The sequence below is a fragment of the Ictidomys tridecemlineatus genome, chromosome 11, assembly GCF_052094955.1.
Source record: "Ictidomys tridecemlineatus isolate mIctTri1 chromosome 11, mIctTri1.hap1, whole genome shotgun sequence".
Lineage (NCBI taxonomy): Eukaryota > Metazoa > Chordata > Mammalia > Rodentia > Sciuridae > Ictidomys > Ictidomys tridecemlineatus.
The window spans coordinates 34,784,983-34,806,624 of NC_135487.1; the positions used below are offsets into that span (position 1 = coordinate 34,784,983).

The window sequence follows — 21,642 nt, forward strand, 5'->3', positions numbered from 1 at the left end:
GACTTATATATTTACTCTATTAATAACTCCCAGCTCACCCCAGCACTGAGCACAGTGACTACACACACACTCAACAAATATTTTGTGAAATTAGATCTCAGTATATGCAGTGCCTCCCTCTGGTCTGGTAGACAGCAGTACTCAGAGGCAGGTCGTTGAATGAATCAGACATGTTAGCTCTAGTTGTCTCCTTGTCTCTCTCTACCCTCTAGATGACTGGATGGGTATTTACCCCCACAGAGAGCCCCAGTGGTAAGAGCTGGAAGTGGGCAGAAAGCAGCAGCCTGGAGCCAGCCAAGCCAAGGAATGTACTGGCTGTGGCTCCTGGGTCCTAGGCGACCCCACTGGGCCAGGGAGATTTATGGCCAGGACCCCCCAGTGGGAGAAGATCAATCAACCCCTCCCATTACCTACTCACCCAGCCAAGAAACTAAAGGGCTGGCCCCCGGCCAGGAGTCAGCCTGCCAGCAGAGGTCCCAAGGCCAAATCTTTGCCCAGTGATTCCAGCACACCCCTGCTCCCCCATCCAGGGCTCCAGGCCAGCAGCAGAACCAAACTGGCTTCCAGAATCAGTCTTTTCTGGCCTAAAAGCTCATCCTGAATAGGGTGATCTTGATACTTATTTTTCACCTGGGGAAACTGTGAAGGGACCACCTGAAGGCCACACAGTAAATGAGGAGGGAGAGGGCCAACCCCCGGCATCCCTACAACCAGCCCGAGACTGGAGCACCTGCTTATTGATCAGTTTCTCCAATAACAGTCTGACTTACTTTAATTCACTTATTCATACAACACCTACTTAGTGTCCACCAGAGGACTGGAAACCCAGTAGTGATGTAAGGTAAAGCTCATCTCATACAGCTATGTAATTGGAAGTTGAGCCAAATGTTTCAAAACAGGTGTATGGCCACCAAGAATATATCAATGAGGACACCATCTAGTCTGGGAGGTCAGGAGAAGGTAGTGGTAAGTCTACGACTCATTCAACAGATATTTACTGAGTCTCCTGAGGACCAGGCACTGTTCAGAACGCTAGGGAACAGCACAATAAAACCTCTGCACCCATGGGCCGAAATTCTAGAGCAATCAAATTCTAGAGCCAGGAAACAAACAGTAAGTAGATGAAGCAGATCTAATAGCAGTATAGGAAAGCCCAGACAGGAGCAGGAGCAGGGAGTCCTCAAGGAAGGGCATGCTGTCATATGTAAATTCACGGGGATGGCTCCTCTGAACAGAGCTGAGGGTGAGGAAGGTGCTCAGCTCTTGGAGGGGAGAGGATTCCAGGCAAGGAAAACAGCAAGGGCAAAGGCCCTGAGAAAGGATCATGGAGGGGGTGTCGGTGTGACTGGGGGAGGTGACTGCAGGGAGGTGGGGAGTGGGGTTGGGAAGGCTGCAAGAGGTCCACTCCTTTGGGACTCTGTGGGTGACTGTAAGGACTTTAGCTTCTAATCCAATGGAGACCAGGAAGCCACTGGAGAGTTTTGATCACAAGAAACATAATTGGGCTGCTGGGTTGAGAAGGGATTATGAGGAGCAAGGAGAGCAGGACAGGGAGGCCCCTGTCCTGAAGAGGTTCATGCAAGCTTCAGCCAGAGACGGCAGCAGCTCAGGTCAGGGAGGAGCTATGGAGCTGGGGATGTGTGGGGTGAGTCTAGGCCGATTTTGAGGATAAGATCAATATGATCTGGAATATGAGAGAGAAGCCAAGGGGGGACTCAAGGACTTAAGTCTGCTCAGCTAGATGAGATGGGGGATCTGCAGGAGGAGGCTTTTCTGAGCAGGAGGGGCAGGATTCCTGGTTTGGTTTGGAGGTGGTGAGTCTGGAGGTCAGACTCAGGCTAAGATGTGGATTTGGGAGGGCCCTGGGGAGAGAAGAGCTTCCATGGTGGAAGAAGAGCAGCCTGGGGGGAGCAGAAAGCAAGGCTGCTGTCAATGATGGGGAACGACCCGACTGGGAAGCATAGAGCGGAAGGGATCTGAGGACCTTGCAGTGAATGGACCCTAGAAGGGATGCTGGAGAGGGGTGGTGTGATCGTCACCTTACAGATAATGCAGGGTTACAGTAAGGTTGTCGGCAAGGACGTGACATGGGCAGCCATGCATTTCAGCAAGGTGTCTCCATGCACAGCTTGGAGGATAGACTGGAAAGCAGGGAGCAGGCTCTGGAAGGAGTCCAAGAGAGGGATGGTGGCGCCTGGGATTAAAACCATGCATGGAGATAACTAGAGGACGAAAAGACCATGCAAGGGGCACAATCAGGACAAGCAACAAGCTCATCTAGCTGAGCAGACTTAAGTCCCTGAGTCCCCCTTGGCTTCTCCCTCATATTCCAGATCATACAAGAAGTAGGGGATTCAGAGGTCCAGAGTCAAGATGGCTCCTGGTCCTCTGACAGGCAGCACCTGGATGTCTGCACTGGTTTTTCAACTGGAGAAAACTAGAATGGCCCGTGGGGCCCGGGTGAGAAGCCATCAGGTGTTCATGTGTTTAGCAAACCTCTCTCCTTCTGCTCGGTGCCAGGCACAGCTCCACAGCCCTGCCCTGGGGAGATGCGTGACTTAGTTGGGGAGACAAGCAGGAAGCAAAGGGGCAAGGATGCCGGGTCCAGGGGCAGCCTGGGGACATCTCAGGACAAAGCTTAGTGTTTCCACTGGGCATTTAGGGGAGAGACAGATCTGAACTGGAAATAGAGGCTTAGAATTCAACCGTTATGAACAGAGATTAAGGCTTTGGGCAAAGATGACACAGCCCAGGAGAGGGAAGGGCGAAGTTGAGTCAGGACTCACCCTCAAGTGGGTGGGGACTGGGTCCATCTCAACTGAAGGGAAAATGAAGAACAACAGAGTTCATACCTCTCCTAATAGAACCCCCAGAGTTGCTGCTTCTCACTTCAGGGCACCAGAGTGGTGGAACTGATTTTTTTCATCCTGACTAAAACTCTTCCGTTCATTTGCTCTAATTTTGTCATTGATCTATTCAATATTTGAAAGAGCTGAGATTTTTCAGTCTAAAGAGGAGCAGCCTTAGGAATCTCTATAGATATCTTCGGAGCTTTTCCACATTAGAGAGAGAACTTTCGCTGTGTGACCACATGTCCATGATAAGAAAAGTCACAGGGAAGCTGGATTGTGTTCAGTGAGACAAAGATGTCTCCCATGGCTGTCTAGTGATGGTTGAGATGTCTCTGAAAGGTAGCGAGCTCCCCCCTACTGGAGGTATGCAAGTAGGAGCTTTGAGCTTGTAGAGGAAGGTAAAGCAGGACAAGGGCCAGAGGAGGGGTGAATGGACTCACTGATGGAGCCCCTGAAGTCCAGGAAGGGAGCTGGGATCAAAGTTCCCACCCCACCCCTACGAGCAAGTTCCCTTCTCTGAGCCTGTTTCCTGGTAAAGTCCACCAGATCAGCCAGAGGATAATGCATCTGAAGGCCCCACAGCAGTGCATACTTGGTAAATGCAAGAAACGCCCAAACCTAAACAGGGTATCAAGTGTTTGAGCCACACTGCCCTGTCCCCAGCCAGTCCCTTCTCATGACAGAAGCCCCAGCAGGCAGTGAGAGGTGTAACAGGGTGTGGGCCAAGCTACATGTTGACCACTCTGGATCAGTCTAGAAGCCACACCCAGTCCTTTATTTATTTGTTTTTATTTATTTACTTACATTTTTAAATGTTTTTTTTTCCCTTTTTTGCAGTGTTGGGGATTGAACCCAGGGCTTTGCCCATGATAGGCAAGCACTCTTATCTGAGATATACCCCAAGCCCCTCAGAATTTAAACTTTAAAATGACCTTAAAAAGCTGAAGACAGATGCAAAAATTAAACAAAATGCAATTAAAATTTCACAGATGAGAAAAAACATAAAAAATACATTAAAATATTAATTGGCCACCTGTGCTAAATTCATGATTTTGTGAAATATTTTTTAGTTGTTAATGGACCTTTATTTTTATCTATCTATATGCCATGATGAGAATTGAACCCAGTGCCTCACGCATGCTAGACAAGTGCTCTACCACTAAACCACAACCCCAGCCCCTTGTGATTTTTTTTTCCTTCTCTTTATATTCTTTCCAGAGTTTCTGGATTGCAGATTGTTTAATGATGGGAGAGGGAGAGATAAACTTGTAGCTTAAAAAAGGAATGAAATAAATATGCATTAAAAGACAAAAATCAAGTCATTTGCAAACTTTTTACTGTACTTAAATAGCTCAAGAGTAAAACCAGAGCATCTCTTCACCAGAGAACCTTCTCTAGCCAGGTAGGGCCATGGGGTCCAGCCTGCCAGGTTGCTGGCCAGTTGGAGGCCACCCTCCATACCATACTGTCCAAGACTTCCAGGTACCAGGACACACATAGAAAGTGATCTTTGCCCTGCCCTCTGGTGAGTGTGACATGTAACTTCTAGAAGGAATACCTACTATGTGCCTGGTGTGTTGTGTGCAAAGAACTCTGGACTTCCTACTCATTCCTCCCAGTATGAAGTGGGTATTGCATCCCCATTTTACTACAAGAACAATGAGATCTCAAGAAATTAAGCTCAGGATGTAAGTAGATCCAGAATTTTAATCCAAGTTTATTTGATTCAAAAGCTCTTAAGCATTGCATTATATTTTCTCTTCATATAAAACAAAAGAAATCAGCTGGGCATGTTGGTGCACACCTATAATCCCCACAACTCGGGAGACTGAGGCAGGAGGGTCACAAGTTCAAAGCCAGCCTCAGCAACTTAGGGAGGCCCTAAGCAACTTAGAAAGCCCTCAAAATAAAAAGGACTTGGAATATGACTCAGTGGTTAAGCCTCCCTAGGTTCAATCTCTGCTACCAAAAAAGAAAAAAAAGAAAGAAGAAAGAAAGGAGGGCGGAAGGGAGGGAAGGGAAGGAAAGGGAGAAAGGAGAGAAGGAGGGAGGGAGGGAGGAAGGGAGGGAGGGAGGAGAAGGAAAGTAAAGAAAGAAAGAGAAAGAAAAGGAAATGAAAAGAAATCAAGGTTTAAAACAGTGAGTGCTGTGAGGGAGATATACAATCTGAACCCCAAGTAAGGAGCCGGTGAACTCCTGTGGGGGAAAAGATCCTGGAGGGCTTCCAGGAAGAGGTAAGATTTGAACTGAGCTCTGCAAATGAGTAGGAATTTACTAGAACATAGCACACAACCTGACAGAGTAATAATTTTTAATTAAATCAAGTAATAAAGATATTAACTGAATTTAAAGATGAAGTAGCAATGATGTTTGAGATTTGTTTCATAACGATCCGTTGTGGGGACAAGGAGTGTGGGGAGGGGTAGAGGTATATAAGAAAGGCGATCTCCCACATGCTGACACTTGTGGACACCGGACAACTCTGGACTTATTACTCATTCCTCCCAGTATGGAGTGGGTATTGCATCCCCATTTTACTACAAAAACAATGAGGTAATGGATTGGTATCATTTATCATACTCTCCACTCTTCACATGTATAAAAATGTTCATAATAAAAAATTTAAGAATTTTTTTAAGATAGAAAGAGAGAGAATTTTTTAACTTTTTTTTGTTTTAGTTTTCAGTAACATCTTTATTTTATTTTTATGTGATGCTGAGGATTGAACCCTGTGCCCCGTGCATGCCAGGCGAGCATGTTACTGCTGGAGCCATACGCCCAGCCCAAAAAAATTAAGAATTTTTTAAAGGTCAAGTGTTAATTCCAACTACAGTTTGACCTCTCCCAAAGCTTTTACCTGAAAGCCAAAAGTAAGAATCTTGAAAATAAAAAAAGAAAGGAAAGAAGGAAGGAAGGAGGAAGGAGGAAAAACCATGAGGCCCAAAAGAAGTTGCAATAGTGTGGTGTGGGTTAAAAGCTCGAGGGTTAAAATAAGACAGATGTAAGTGGGCATCCCAAATCTGCTCTTTCCTGCCAGTGTTTCTGTAGTGTGGCCCTGGCCCTCGTGGGTTTCAGTGTACCTATCTGTATAATGGGGGTGATTCTAGCACTCCCTCCGGGTTGGTGGGAGGGCAAGGTGACACCGTACAGGGTCCAGCACTGTTAGGGTCCACCGAAAGGCCCATGACCAAGCCCATCTCACACGACACACGGCATCCCGACACTAATACCTCCCGAGGCTACACTTCCAGCCCAGCCCACTCCCCTGACAGGCACCTCAAAACTAAGATGCTAAACTGCTCCTGGGCCTCCCATTCCTGTGCAGCACCCCCTCCTCCAGCTGTTCACACAAAGACTTCAGAGTTGGCTCTGCCTTCCCACTCAGATACACCCCACGCTGGATGTCAACGCTCAGTAAATGCTCCTGGCATTTCTAAATGCACCCCGACTTCTAACAGGTCTCACCACCTCCATCGCTGTGCTCTCTCCAAGCCCCCTCATCTGCTACCAGGCTTATTGCAACAACCCCCTCACTGGTCTCCCCACTTCTGCCTATGCCCCTATTCAGTCTGCTCTCAATAAGGCAGCCAGAAATTTAAGTCAGAGCATGTCTCTGGCCTACTCCAACTCCTCCAGTGGAAAAATAAAAGCCCAAGTCCTCTCAATGTCTCAGAGTGCCTACATGGTACCTCTAAGACCCATCTTCCACTCTTCTCTTACTCCAGTCACATAGGCCTCCTAGCCAGTTCCTATCCATGCCAGATACACTTGGGCCACAGGGCCTTTGCACTAGCTGGTTTCTCCTCTATTATACTCTTTCCCCACACTATGTGGCTTGCGGCCTCATTGCCTTCAGGTCTTGGCTCAGTGTTACCTCATTGCTGAGGCCCTTCTGTTTATCTAATCTAAAATTGCAAATTCCTCCCTCCCCCATACTCCCAACTCCCTTTACTAGTCTCATTTTTCTCCTTATCATTTACCCCCATCTAATCCGCTATTTATTTAACTTATTTATGTTGTTTATTCTCTACCTTTCCATCAAGAAGATACCTTCTGTAAAGGAAAGTTTTGTTCAGAGCTCTACTTCCAGTGTTAAGAATAGTGATGGGCATGTGTGTGGTACTCAGTAAATAGCAGCCACATTTAAAAAGTGACAGGACAAGGGGTTGATGCTGGAGGGGTGACCCCTCCCTCTTCCGATCACACTAGCAGGTGTCTATATCTCCTCCAAACTTCTTTGCAAAAGATGGATCAAAGTCTCTGGGCTGAAGAGTCAATCAGAGGTGTTCCTTTGTGCAGGGGTTTTAAGCTTTTGTATGCCATGGACCTCTTGGGCAGAGTGGTAAAGTCTGTGATCCCTTTCAAAAGTATTGGGGGTGTGGCTCAAGGGCAGAGCACTTGCCTGGTATGTGAGAGGCCCTGGGTTTAGCCTCTAGCATCACAAATAAAATAAATTTCCCAAATACATAAAATCATATAGAAAACCAATGATACTGAAATTGTCAAAGTGTCTTTAAGATTTTACAACATAATGACCATGTGTGCTCCTTTATTAATGGATTAAATAACAAGATCTAGCAACAAGTCTAATACCTACCATACAGATTGGGAATAGTCATAAATGATACTTAAGGTTTCCCTACCACAGCTAGGACGCAATTTCTACTGGTAACAAAAAACCAGACATGGCTCAGCCACAGGGTGCTGAGATTTGCCTACATCAGCAAAGGATGAGAGGCTCAGTTTCTGTCAGAGGTTGTGGCAATACAGAGGGTTTATTTTTCCCCATTCATGTTTATGTCCTACCTGAATCCTCTCCTCTTTCCTTGGGTGTCCCTGAACCAAAATTTGAGAAGCCCTGCTCTCAAGGAGGCCTGAGTGGGGCTGGGAGCCTGAGTCAATCATTGCTCTGTGTGACCTTGCACAAGTCACACATCCTTCCCCATCTGCAAAATGAAGCTTGAGATCCATTTGTGTTCCACCACTCTGCAGGCTGATGAGATCATTCAGTGAATATCTACTGAGCACTTCCTAGGCAGGATGAGGCCACTAGTGATCAGTGACACACCATGCCAGCACTAAGCAAATCACAGACAAATAGGAAGAGACCACCAGGACCAAAATATGGGCAGATGGAAAGCAGCAGGTGAAAACCCAGACATGGCTCTGTGAGTTTGGAAAGAGGAGAAACTCCTGCAGAAGCAAGCTCTGAGATGACCTCATCCAGAGATCTGCTCCTGGCAATGTGAGTCTGGAGAGGACGTCACAGGTACAGCAAAGGCTTACAGTGGGAAAGGAAGAGGTGGAGGAGACAGGATTGAGCAGCGATTCTGTAAGGACACTCACTGGGAATCACGAGATGGCGGCACAGAATTGGCTTGCTCCCTGTCCCTCCCCATCTCTGTCCACACCCCCCAGAGCCCTGGGATCCATCAAAGTGAGTGATGGCAGGCTAATCACGGACACTTGGGTCTGAGGAGGGCCCCTTGTCTCCCTCTGAGGACCCTCCACCAAGGACAAGTGCAGGACAAAAGCACGCCTCCCCCCTCGCCTGTGACTGCCCTCATTAGCATCCTGCAGAAAGCCTGCCAGCCAGCTCCCTGCCCCCTGCAACTCAACCAGTCAGCCTTGGCGGAGCCCCAACCTAGCAGATGTGGACCCTGAAGGGGCCTATGGCCAGCCCCCTACCCCCTGCCAAAAAAAAAAAAAAAAAACCAAGCCAGGCAACCACCAGCTTGTCCTGCCCTCCCCAGGCCTCTCCTTGCATTTTCACAAGAAAGCTGCTGCGGTCACCCAAGCCGAAGGGAGGGGGAGAAGCACACAGTCACCGAAATCCACTCCCACGGTGGGTCTTAGGGAGCTTAACCTTCACCTGTGACTGGACTCACAGAGCAGAATCCTAGCAGCATGGACCAGGCAATCCTAGCATGTTGGTACCTGGGTTAGACTGCATTGCCAGACAATAGAAGGGCAGGCTGTCAGTGTGACCAAAACCTGAGGTCCTGAGCTGGTAAGGCAGGTAGCACGTCAGAGCTGGGAGGTCCCAGGCGGTCCTGGGAGAGATTGGCTGGGGACTTGGGGCTGGGAGTGCCTGTATCTGTCTGGATCCCACCTATTCAGGGGTAGTGGAGGGGGGCGTGAGAGTGATGGGCAAGCCTGATAGCCCATTGAGCGCGCAGCTCCCAGAGGATTGCTGGAGAGAGGGGCGGGAGCTCTGAGAGAGGAGCCTCCGCCAGGCTGTGTGAGAACAGCCAGAGGGCAGAAGGCCCAGCCCAGAGAGCCTGGGACCCAGGAGTGCCACAGGTCTCAAGCTGCAGCAGGGGAGCTGGGAAGGGCTGACTGAGGACCCTGAGCCCCGGGGCTCAGCTGGCTATGCTATCCCCAGACATAGGGTGGGAAAGGGTTTTCCAACCCAGTCTCATAGCTCCACTGGGTCTCAGAAAGTCATGGGTCTTGTGGGACTTTGTCATGGGATGGCAAGGGGGTGGGGGCCATGCAGAGAGAGGTGAAGTTATGGTCAGATCATCATCTGTTTGACTGAGACAGAGTCAGAGACATTGAGTCTCCCTGAGATCAGGAAACTCATTAAATAACATATCGACAAACCTATCGTCCCCTAGTACATGAGGGTCATTCTCTGGTTTGCCCTCTGAGGAGTCCCAACCTAATGACTGGGGCTGGGCTGTGCCAGTAGTGACCACAGCAGTATTCAGGGGTTCACCTGCTGTAAGAGTAAGGAACTGGCTCCCCAAACAGCCAGGGGTAGAATTCTAGCTAGGATTCTCACTTAGACATTTGATCTTGAACAAATCACTCCATCTCTAAGACCTCAGTGTTCTTCATCTGTAAAGTGAAAGTACTGCCCTCTGTCCTGGGTTCTTGGGAAGAGTCAGTCTTTGACATAAACTGCAATTCAGAGTGCAGGATAGGCTCCCCCTTGGGGACTCATGTCCTCTGATCTGAGCCTCCCACTCTGGGACCTAGGAGCCCTCAACACCACTCTCCCAAAACCTGCTCTTCATCAAATATCCATATAAAATCTCTTCTGACCCACCAGCGCCTGGGCTTCTATCCCCCTAGGGCACTGGTGGGTTTTCACAGGAATGCAGGAATGGGAAGTCAGGTTGGGAAAGTGGGCTGGGAAAAGCAAGAGCTGATTGAGGCTTGGTTCTAGGACAATTTCAGGCTCTCCTGAGCCCCTTGCCTTTATGTCCTGGTAATAAGTATGCCCAGTCTCTATGACTTGGCAGCAGCAGGAAGCTCTTCCCAGCCTCTTGCCACACTGTTGTGACTGTGGCTCTCTGACTCCTCATTGGTCTTCCTGACTCCACTCTGGCCCCAGTGGTGTTACCCCCAAGGTCCCCAAAACATAGATCTGATCATCCTCCTACCTGCTGACAACACTCAGTGGCTCCCCATCACCTTCATGGCAGTCAAGGCCTCCAGTGACCTGGCCCCAAGGCCTGTCCAGCTCCAATGCTTCCACCACACACATCTCATCAGCCACACAGCTGGCAGCCTCGGAGCATACCCCGCTCTTCCCAATGCTATGCCTCTGTTCATGCTACTCTTGCTACCCAAATGCTATTGCTCTCTGCACATCTGATCAATTCCTTCACAGCCTTCAAAACCAGCTTCCTATGGCAAGGCTCCATGACCCCTAGGTGAGTCAGATTCCCCCCTGGTCGACCTCAAGGGCAGTACTTAATACATGGCTGCAGCTACCCAGCTGATCTGTGTCCCTAGTACTGCCCAGTTCAGCAAAGGTGATAAGAAAAGAACATGACTTAATGAATCAGAGTCTAAAGCTGTGCTGACCAATATGGCAGCCACTAGCCACATGTGGCCTTTTGCATTTACGTTAATTCAAATTCAACAAAATTAAAAGCTCAGTACTCAGTTACACTAGTCATACTTCAAGTACTAAAATGCTACAGGTGGCTAGTGGCTACCATATTAGATAAGCAGATATATCTTCCATCATCCCAGAAAGTTCTTACAGACAGCAATGGCCTATAGAGGGTGACTGAGCACCAGGAGACCTAGATTCTATCTCCTGCCTAGCTCGAGTCCACACTGAGTTTAGACAAGTCCCTTGCCTCTCTGTGCAGATTGCCCCCATATGCTGTGCAAGACCCCCCAGCCTTTGACAAGAGCCTTTTGATGGATTCTATCATCCACTGATTTGGATCAGGCCCACATGAACCTGGAGAAGCTGTAGGGCAGGTGGAGCCCTGCTAACATGAAAGCTTAGGGATTTGTCTGCATACCCCCAGGTTCCAGAAGCTCCAAAATTACTTGTCCAGTAAGGCAGGCCCTGCAGAGGGTACAGTCAGTGTATATCTCCCTGTAGGCTTCAACAAGCCTGCTGGTCCTAAAGATCTCACACTCACCCCTGCTGGACCCACGGGGAAGCCCAACAAGCCCTGCAGGAGAAGGCAGCTCCAGGGGCTAGTCCGCAGGGGAGGGGAAGAGTGGAGAGTCAGAACGGCGCTATCAGCACTGCCCGTCCTCCCCACTTCCTCTCTTCGAACGGATCACATCCTGTTATTGTGTGGACAGAGGAGGCCAGGAGCTGGGGAGGGAGGCAGGGCTCGGACCAAGCAAGTGGAGGGAGAAAGCAGGAGCCAGAAGCAACGTCAGAGTGCCATCATTAGCTCCAGAAGCCCAGCCCTGCCTGACTCCAGGTGGCCTGGGCAGGAGTATGGGATCCAGGAAGGAAGATGTCATCCTTGGAGCAGCTTGCCTCTATCATTGGGAGATGCTGGAACTCAGGACAGGTGGTGGCAACTCCTCTAGGAAGCCTTCCACAGCCTACTCCTCAGGCCCCTTCAGTTCAGCAAACATTGACTTAAGGCCTCTGCTGCCGAAGCTGTCTCCCCCAGCTACTCTCTCTGCCAGTACTTGTCTCCAGTAGTTCTAATATTCTGTATCCATTCCCCTACACCCCACTTCTATCCAGCCTGTGAGCCCCTGAGGACAGGGGCAGGGTGGTCCCTTGCTGGATCCCCAGCATTACTGAGCATGGGGCAGGCCCAGAGGAAGTTCTGCTGCTGGGGATGACTAATGTTCCTGCATCCTGTCCTCTCTTCCTTCTCTCTCTTCTGGCATTCCCAAGGACAGCTCTATCCCAACCCCATTTCCAGGAATAATCATGGCTGCTTTCTATAAAATACAGCACTTGACAAATACCATTTTGAAATCCCATGACAGCCCTGGATGATGAGTGTTCATATCATCATTTAACAGGTGAAGAAATGGAAAGAAAGGTCAAGTGACTCACTTAAGTCACACAGCCAGTACATTAAGTAGCAGTGATGGAACTTAAACCCAGGTGATTCTGATCCCAAAGAGCAGACTCATCCTGTGGTCCAGCTGCCTTTCCTGCTCCCTCCCATCCGTGCCGACCCCACCCTTCATGAACTGGTACCACATCAACTGTCCTCCACCTCTAATCCTATCCTATCAATCACTGCAGGCAAGTTCTCCACTGTCCCCCTGGATTTCTCTTGAGCAGACTGCTGGGACAAGCTGAGCTGCCATCTCTTTCAAAGCCTTGACCCATCTGTTCTAAGAACACCAACTATACTGGCTGTCTCTTCTTCCTTCCTGAAGATTCTGGAGCACTGGCTCTGGACACAGACCAGAATTCCATCCCAGATCACCTTGGTCAAGCCCCTTTCCCTCTCTAGACCTCATGTCCTCCTGCCATCACACACACACACACACACACACACACACACACACACACACACCCCAGATGATCCTGATCTCTTTCCTTACTTGGATTCATGATTGCCAAGCCCCTGTTGCTGGACACTGCCAGGCACCAGAACCTGTGTCCCCAAGTTGCCTGGCTCCCAGGAGCAGTACAGTGGGAGGGGCAGTGCTGGCTGCTGGGGAACAGTTAGTTGTTTTGCAAACATGGAAAGCAAGAGAAGGCAGGGCTGCTGCTGTGAGCAGATCAGATAAGCACCATACCCCCATCTTCATCCCTCCATACCTCCCCACTAGGCCTATGATAACCAGACTGCTGCAGCCCAGTCCCAGAAAGCTCCTCCTCCAACAGAAGAGGCAGCCCAAACATCTCTGCCTGCCCAGGGCAGAGCTTTCGCCTGGCCCTGACCAGCCCAATGGTGTGGTTTCCGTATAGGAACGGCTCACTTCCCACCCATCTCCACATCCCTTCCCTGCTGGACTCAGAACTGAGCTGGGAAGCTCTTCACCAGGCAAATATTGAAAGGAACCTATGTCAGGGGTACCCTGAGGCTCTGAGGGCAAAGGGATAAATCAGACCTGGTCTTGCTTTCAAAAGGCTCATGTTTCAGTGGGAAAGCAGAAAAGTATACTTTTGTACAAATACAGGACTATGGTAAAACAGGAACCGTGGGGTCAGGAGGCCATTGGCCCCATGGAATCAGGACGGCTTCCCGGATGTTGAGAACAAGTCAACCAAATGAAAGGTGAGTGGGAAGAGAGGACAGGTGAGCCGTTCTGGGGAAATGAAACAAAAGGTGCAGGGGCTGGAGTTGTGGCTCAGTGGTAGAGCACTTGCCTAGCACGTGTGAGGCACCGGGTTCAATTCTCAGCACCACATACAAATAAATAAAAATAATAAAAGTCCATTGACAACTAAAAAAAAAAAGTTAAAAAAAAAAAGAAAGAAACAAAAGGTGCAAAATGGAAGGTCATAAAACAATAAAATAATATGGTCTGGAAGAGAAGGAAGGATTGTAGAGCAGCAGCCAAGAGAATAAGGGAGTGGTGAGAAAGAGGCTGGGTAGACCAGCAGGCTACTTCGGGCAGGCCCCAGGTGTGGCCCTTTCCCTGTGGGATACAGGCCTCCATTGCCTCAGGAATGGCACTGTCTTGGGAGGCAGGTGGGCTGGTCCTGCCCCATCTGTCATTATGGGATATGTGGTGCTGGATATGGGATACTCCAGGCATCAGAATCCTTCATGTCACTAAACTCAATCAACATGTTCAGAACTTTGCTTACATGACCACTCAACTGCAAGTGGTGAGGACTTGACTCACCACTTCCTCCACCCTGAACACTAGTCTTGAACACTACTTTCTCCCTCCCATCATGGCAGGTCCCTCCATCCTGCTGCTTCTCAAGCCTATAAACCCAAAATCCATAGCCAGTTACCACCCCAGGGCCAAATCTCACCATCTCATCTACCCAGGAACCTCCACACCTGAGTTAGGGAGAAGCACAGGGAGTCTTTTAAAAACTGAGGCGCCTCCCTACAGGCCAGAGCATACGGCATGATCCCAAGTCCAATCCTGTCTCTGCTTTCCTGACAATGGTTAGAAGCTCCCTGAGGGCAGGGGCAGCTAAGACCAAAGCCTAGCAAGATAAATAAGACTCACTGAGTTACCTGTGAAGGCCTCAATTCCCTTGTTAGCACAGCCTTTTGCATTTGTACTGATTACTTGTTCTCACTTATTATATAACCAATCTATCATTATAGTTGTGTGTGTCTCTGTGTTCACTGTCTCCTCTTCTAGAATTTAAGCTCCACAAAATAGAAATCTTGGTTTTGTTCAGTGTTGGGTTCCTAACCCCTGGAATATAGCAAGTGACCAATAAATGCTTTTTGGTCAGGCACAGTGGACTTAAGAGGCTGTGGCAAGCTTCAGTCCAACCTGGATAACTTAGCAAGACCTTGTCTCAAAATAAAAAATAATCAGGCACAATGGCCATGCCTGTAATCCTAGTGGCTCAGGAGGCTAAGGCAGGAAGATTTCAAGTTCAAAGTCAGCTTCAGCAACTTAGTGAGACCCTAAGCAACTTAGTGAGACCCTGTCTCAAAATAAAAACTTAAAAAAGAGCTGAGGATGTAAATCGGTGGTAAAGTGCCACCGATTTGGTTCAATCCCCAGTACAAAAAGTAAATAAGTATTTAATTAAAAATAAAAAGAGGTGGGAATATAACTCAGACATATAATGAATGTCCCTGAGTTCACTAACCAAAGTAAATAAATAAATACATGCTTTTTTTAAAGTCAAATGAGAGGGGCTATTGTTGTAGCTCAGTGGTAGAGCACTTGTCTAGCATGTGTGAGGCACTGAGTTCAATCCTCAGCACCACATGAAAATAAATTAATTAAATAAAAGCATTGTGTCCATCTACAACTAAAAAAAAAAAAAAGCAAATGAGAGAAGGATGAACATTTAGTTGAATGAGCTCACCCTACTGAAGTCTTCAAGGATGGAACAGTCCACATGCAGTGATCTCCTCCAGACTCAGAATCCCTGCCTCCAACCACATTCCCATTCCTAAGCCTCCAGGACAGCCCTCCCAGGTGATATGAATGCCACCACAGGGCCTTCACTTGAGGCTTCCAAAGTCTTTGGCCTCTGTCCCTGAGACCCCAGTCCTCAAGAGCCAAGAGTAAGAGCTGCAGTTTCCTATCAGTCACCAGGAAACTGGGGCCCTCCCATAGCAACACCTTAATTTGTCCTGAACCTATGCTAGAAGCTACTGCCCCAGCTATGGAAGCTGAACCAACAGAGGGGCTATCTTCAGAGCTGCTCAGTACTTCCAACATAGGTGCAAGATGCTGCTAAACCCAAGCAGGAGGAGAATGGAAACACTCAGTGGGGAGCCTCCCTCCTTCCCACTAGTCTTGTCCCTGCCTCCCACTTCCTAAGAGCACAGCGGAGTCCTGAAAGCTCCCCCATTTCAGAAGAAGCACTTTCTTGCCATGCCTTTCCACTTAATATCCCAATTCTCAGGCCTAGAGGTGCAAAGTGCAAGCAAAAAGTCCAGCCCCTTTGTAAAACTTTTATTTAGAAATCTTCCCCATATAACCTTATATATGTACACACATCATCATCACCACATGGGTTTTTTTTTTTTTTTGCTAGTCACAAACCCACAGTGTTGGCCTCTGGGCTGTACAAAAAGGTCAAGGTACCCGGAGTGGTTACTCCTCTTCTGCAGAAAAAATGCAGAGACCAACGAAATTCATCACATACAGTACAACATTGACCAAAAGTGCTGGGCCCGCCCACAGAAACACTGCGCTATGTACACGGGCAGGGGCAAGCCGCAGAGGGTCACGTACCACTGAAATCACAAGTACGGAGAGACCCGCCCAAACAGCCGATACAGCTGTCGGCTGACTACAGATGTTGTGCCCTTTGCTTTATTTTTAGAAAAGGATAAAGATTGTACCATCTTGTCATTTGCCACTACAAATAAAACAGTATGAGTTCTTAACAGATGGGATTCCCTCTAGTTACATTCATCTTTGTTCTCCTCAAAATGTTGACCTTTACACTTTTTTTCCTTTTCATACAGATATTCTTGGAGTGTGCTATTTCTTCATGGGCAAGAAGGAGGCAAAGAAAAAGAAGGGCCTGGAGAACAGAAGATGGAAACAGAAAATGTAGGTTTTCTTTAGTTCTTACAAAGACCTAAAGCCATGCTCTTCCCTGTCCAGGCTTCTTTGGGCAGCCCCATCAGATTTTTACATAGTCTGCCCATGCTCCCAAATCTCTTTTCTGCTCTCACTCCCGTCCCTTTCCTTGGAATGAGACAGAAATTCAGACAATCTGGAGAAATGAAGAGGGTCTGCATAACTCAAGCAAAAGTGGAGTATAATTTAAATAACCTACTTGTTCACTGCCCAGGCCTAGACTCAGGCTGGGAACCCCACAGAAGGACTGGTACTGAGGGCAACAGAGATGGTTTTTTTTTTTCCCCAGTTCTGGGGATGGAATCCAGGACCTTGAGCATGCTAAGCAAGTGCTCTACCACTGAGCTACACCCCCAGCTAGCAACAGAGCTCTTTGTGGTCTCAAAACTCTTCCAGTTTCACAACTGCATTCGATCCACACAGCTGCCCTAGGAGACAGACCAAGCCAGGGTATTAATGAGAAAGTGACACGTGGGTACCTTATCCCAGTCACATTACAAGTCTAAGAGAAAGGGGAACTGGATTCTTAAGAATTCCCAATAGAATGTGTGAACCATCTCACAAAACCCAGTCATTCAACCACACATCCACACATGACCACTTTTCATTCCCACGTCAAGTTAATCCACTGAGAAGCAAACACAGTCTTAGAGCCCAGGACAGTTGCTCCATTTTTACATGGGTGAGACTCCTCACAGAAACTTCTAAGCATTGGCAAGGAACCAATCCTAATGTTTATCAAAGTACAATTTGGGGTGTTTGGAATGATATAGAGAGTCAGAGTGCTTCAATGATTAACCATACTGTTCCCATGCCCAAGAACTGGACCTCACAACTTAAAAGGAAAGGAGGGGAGCCAGGATCATTTTTTTTTTTCCTGCATAGGGCCTCATCACAGCACGGGGCAAGCTGCTGGGCTGAAACTCAGAACAGGAAAGGCGATTTCCAACAGCCAGACTGATGGGTTCTTACATGACAGGATATTTTCTCTGACCTCAAAGGCAGAGCCTGGTGGGAGAGGGCTGGGTGACTTAAAGTACAATGACAAATACAGAGGACTTCTGTGTAGTTTGTTTCATGGGCTTAGAAATGTATCACAGGCAGAAAACTATGTCCCACCACCTGGATGGACACAGGGATAAACAAAGGGGCAGTCATTCACACTACAAAAGGATTCTTCACTTTACAAAAGAACTTGCAGTAGTTATTTCTTTAAAAGATGAAGAATAAGGATTTGATTTACAAAAATGCCATGTACAACTTTTGGAGGGGACACTCGTATTGTATTAAACGAGCCTCCCCTGCACGCCTTTAATGACAAAAAGCTGCACAATCACACGGTATTTAAAGTTCTGCTAGATGAATATGCATATGTTTAGCCAGGGCCTGGTGTCTGATTGGATTTCCCATGCCCTAGAAGTGGGGCTGTGTCCTGGGTCATATCCAGACCTAAAGATTTCACCAATAACTGAATCAAGAAAAAAATCTTAAATACAAATAATTCATAGGACAGTTTGTGCTCAATTCATTCAGAAGAAAGACCAGATCATTTAGCAGACATCTTGCAGCAGGGAACACCCTCTAAGCATCTAGGAGAATGTGCATGAGGCTGCACTTTCCTTTTCAGCACCAACAGGTGCCCATCAGCACACTGGCATTTGCTCAAACAGTAACATGCAGGAGCTGAAGCCCACATGCCCAAAATCTCTTGCTCATTTTCACTCTCTTATCATTTTCCCTTTCTCTGCCTTCACACAAGGCCCAACAGGGCATGCTCAAGGCTGTAGACTCCATCTCCACAGCCACAGGATAGGAAGGCAAGTCTCAGTGGAGAGAAAGAACTTTGATCCCCGGGGCAAGAAGTAAGGGCTATTGGGTTTCCTGACCCTCTGGCCCAGCTAGTCAGGAGCAGGCTGTCCAAAATGGCCAACTTCTTCAACCAGGCCATGAAGAAGGCACCTCAAGGCTTGTGACTCTCCGCAGCAGCTGGCAAGCTGGATGGATCAACATGGGCCTGGGTGAAGACAGGGCTCAAGAAATGGGCAGCCATTGGGTACCTATATATTTGGACAGAAGCAGCCACAAAAGCCATCCAACCAGCTTGGGAGGGGCTAATGGCAAGGCAGAGACTGCTGGATACCCCAGATGACACAGCAGACAACTTCAGGTGTCAGCCAAGACAGGGCTCCAAACTCCAGGCCAAAAGCAGTGACATTTGAGCCTCTCTCTTAGGAAGTCTTAGGGTTTCAGGGAGGGGGAAGACCGTGCCATCTTCAGAAAAAAGTACCTACCACTTTGATCCGTTTTCCTGTTCTATTGAGCAGGAAACGGAAAAGCCAGCCTTGGGGCTTCCCAAAGTTCAGAGCACAAGGGAATTTCATAAAGTCCATTGCCCTGTTTCTCATCCCACTTTCCCTAAAGCCCACCATCCCAGTGGCCTAGGGGTCCTCTCCCGGCTGGTCCTGGGTGGCCCCAGACCCATCACCGGGGGCCGGCCCCATCACTGGCGGGCAGCAGGGCAGAATGGAGGCTGCGGGCCGTGTGCTTGGGTGCCGGCTCCTCCGTGTAGCTGTCCGGGCTGGCTGCCCCGTCCAAGGAGCTGCCGCAGCTGGAGTTGGGAGAAAGCACGTCCTGCAGGAGGTCATCTGGAGGAGCACCAACCCCTGTCCCACCCCCGCCTCCGCCCGCCCCCACGACGGGGTCCTTGCCAGGCTTGGCCCGCTGGGTGCCCTCCTCCTCCTGGTCATTAAGCAGCTTGGCCAGGAAGTTGATGTACTTCATAGCCAGGCGGAGGATCTCATTTTTGCTGAGCTTCTTGTCCGGGGGGTGCGTGGGGATCAGCTTGCGGAGCTCAGCAAATGCCCCATTCACGTTCTGCTGCCGCCATCGCTCCCGGCTGTTGGTGAATATCCGCCGCACTACTTTGGTGTGGGGACCTGGAGGGTAGGAGGACTCGGGTTAGGAGAACAAGCTGAGATTCCTCCCAAAGGGCTCTCCATTCACTGGAAGGCTTGAGAGACCCAGAACACTTTGTTGTTGCTGTTACTCAGGAGACTCGTTCCAAGTTCAGGTCCTGTCACCTCCTCTGAGATCTTCCTTCAACCCTCCAGACCCATCTAACCAACCCCTATGACCCTATTGCTCTTTTGTCCCCATCACTCTTGATTGTTATATATATGTTTCTGGGCTTGGCTCCCTCTCTGGGCTGTACAGAATTTGAGGACAGGAACCATACATCATTCAATCTCACTTGTGCCAAGCGCATGATGTAGCAAGACAGAACTAGAGCCAGAACCTTTAGGTTCAATTCTTGAATTGAACCTAGACAAGTCCCTCTGGGCAAGGCCCTTAAACTCTCTGTGCCTTGGCTTCTTCATCCATAAAATGGAGAGAATACTGGTAAGAAAATTCATGAGATCATTACATGGGTCTGATGCCTCACACAGGCAATGTACTTAACACAATGCCTGTCTCAGTTTAAACATTCACACTGTGTTAGTTATTGCTAGCCATTCATTAGTTTTTTTACTAACAACCCAGGTACTGTGCTAGGCACGAAGGAATAATGGTGAACAAATATACTCCTGCCCTCCTGTAGCTTACATTTAGAGGGTATGAGAGACAATGAAAAAGTAGTTAAAAAGAAAAGTAGGGGGCCAAATGATAAGTAAAAGACAAAAAGAGCTAGTACTCTTTGCTAAGGTAGCTGGCGAAGGTCTCCTGAGGTGATGACATTTATAAGGTAAAAAACTTAAGGCTGAAACAAAGCCAGCCAGGCACAGGCATGGAAAGGAAGAATAGTGCCCAAGCAGAGGGGATGTCAAGTTCATAGTCCCAGAGGTGGGAAAGGGCTGAAGCTAGAATGGCTGGAATAGTGGGCACAGGGTCGGAGTAGGCAGGACCCTGTAGTAAAATGTAAGAGGATTTTATTTTAGAAGTGATGGAAAGCACAGAGTAGGGGCTTTAGTACATATTTCCTGAGTGACTAAGCATAGAGATGGCAGGGGACTGGGGGATGAAAGTAGAGCAGAGACCAGAAAGGAAAAGAATTAACCTGTGGGCTTCTTCCCCAGAAGAGGTGAGGAGAGACAGCCATGCATAGTCATGGTCTATGGCTTCAGACAGGCTTTAAATGACTGCCTCAGTCTCCCTGTCCACAATGCACTGCTTAAAGCTTAACCCAAGAGTCATTAGCATCCTGGTACCAAGGCTTGCAGAGCAGAAGCAGCCACAGGGCACATATGGAACACTTACAATATGCAAAGCCCTGTGCTCCATATTCAAGTCTGCCTTGGGTTAGGCAGTCCCAGTTTCAATGGAGGGGGCTTACTGTCCCTGAAATCCCTCCACAATTTTCCTGACCAGCAAAGGAAGGGAGGGGAGGGGTGAGCCCTCACATGTCCTCAGCACCTGCTCTGAACCAGGCCCTAAAAACACTTTTCTCCATCACACTCTATGAATAATCTGGAAGGCAACTATTATTCACTCCATTTACAAGGAACTGTGGCTCAGAAACGTAAAGAATAAGAATCCACAAGTCCTGACTCTAGAGCTTATACTGTTCCACTTCTATGGACTCTTGGTTCAGTCTCTGATTTCTACATGTCCTACACTCCCACACCCCACACCCTTCCCTTCACCTACATGTCTAACTACTCCTTCCTGAGACACACACACACATACACACACACACAAAAAAAATACTTCTTCCTCTTTCCTTAGTCTGTCCATCCTTCTAGCATCTTCTGTCTCTCTCTGGCCTGACACTGAGTAGGTGCTTAGTATACACTGGTAACTTTATGGATAATGACTTTCCTCCGCACCTGCAGTTCCCTAAACCCTCTCATCTGGTTCTTCTGCCTCTTCCCTGAGGAACTTCAGAGTTGGTCTTGCTACTTTCTATTTGGTACCCCCAGTTCTCCCAGGCTGGAGAACCCTCTCTAATCCAGCAGCGCCCCATCACCCTTCCCTCTTGGTCCCACATGCCCTTGACCCAAGAAGGCTTGGACTTCTGAGGTTCTGGCCCCCTCCTCTCCAGAACCCCACAGAGTGCTCTACCCATGAAGTTCAAGTGCTCTAAACACACACACACACACACACACACACACACACACACACACACCATCTGCCAGCTCCCAGCATAAGTCCCAGGTCTCCTGAGGGCCTAGTGCCCTTCTCCCAGGAGCCCCAGTCAGGCTGAAGCCTTTCAAACTCCAGTGACTTGCTCAAAGTCTCTAAGCTCTGAAGAGGCCACTCTTCTACCTTGGTGCTGGGACCCAGTTACATCAGGTCAACCTTGGAAGGAGGAAAGGGGTCCTCCAAATCTACCATTCAAGTTTAGGGCCAAAGAATACTCAGG

The 21,642-nt window shown here is 48.5% G+C and overlaps 1 protein-coding gene and 1 long non-coding RNA gene across 5 annotated transcripts in view; one reads left to right on the forward strand and one right to left on the reverse strand.

Moving 5' to 3' along the window:
- LOC144368042 (uncharacterized) overlaps positions 1-21,642 on the forward strand; it is a 30,605-nt gene that overhangs the window by 1,300 nt on the left and 7,663 nt on the right. The window contains exon 2 of the long non-coding RNA XR_013427767.1: positions 16,166-16,253. This is a non-coding gene — a long non-coding RNA (uncharacterized LOC144368042). The remainder of the gene's footprint in view (positions 1-16,165; positions 16,254-21,642) is intronic.
- Tal1 (TAL bHLH transcription factor 1, erythroid differentiation factor) overlaps positions 15,633-21,642 on the reverse strand; it is a 14,551-nt gene continuing 8,541 nt past the window's right edge. For all 4 annotated transcript variants that reach the window (XM_040288626.2, XM_040288623.2, XM_040288621.2 and 1 more), the window contains one exon: positions 15,633-19,219. In XM_040288626.2, the coding sequence (XP_040144560.1) occupies positions 18,765-19,219 (455 nt within the window). In that variant the 3' untranslated portion in view covers positions 15,633-18,764. The remainder of the gene's footprint in view (positions 19,220-21,642) is intronic.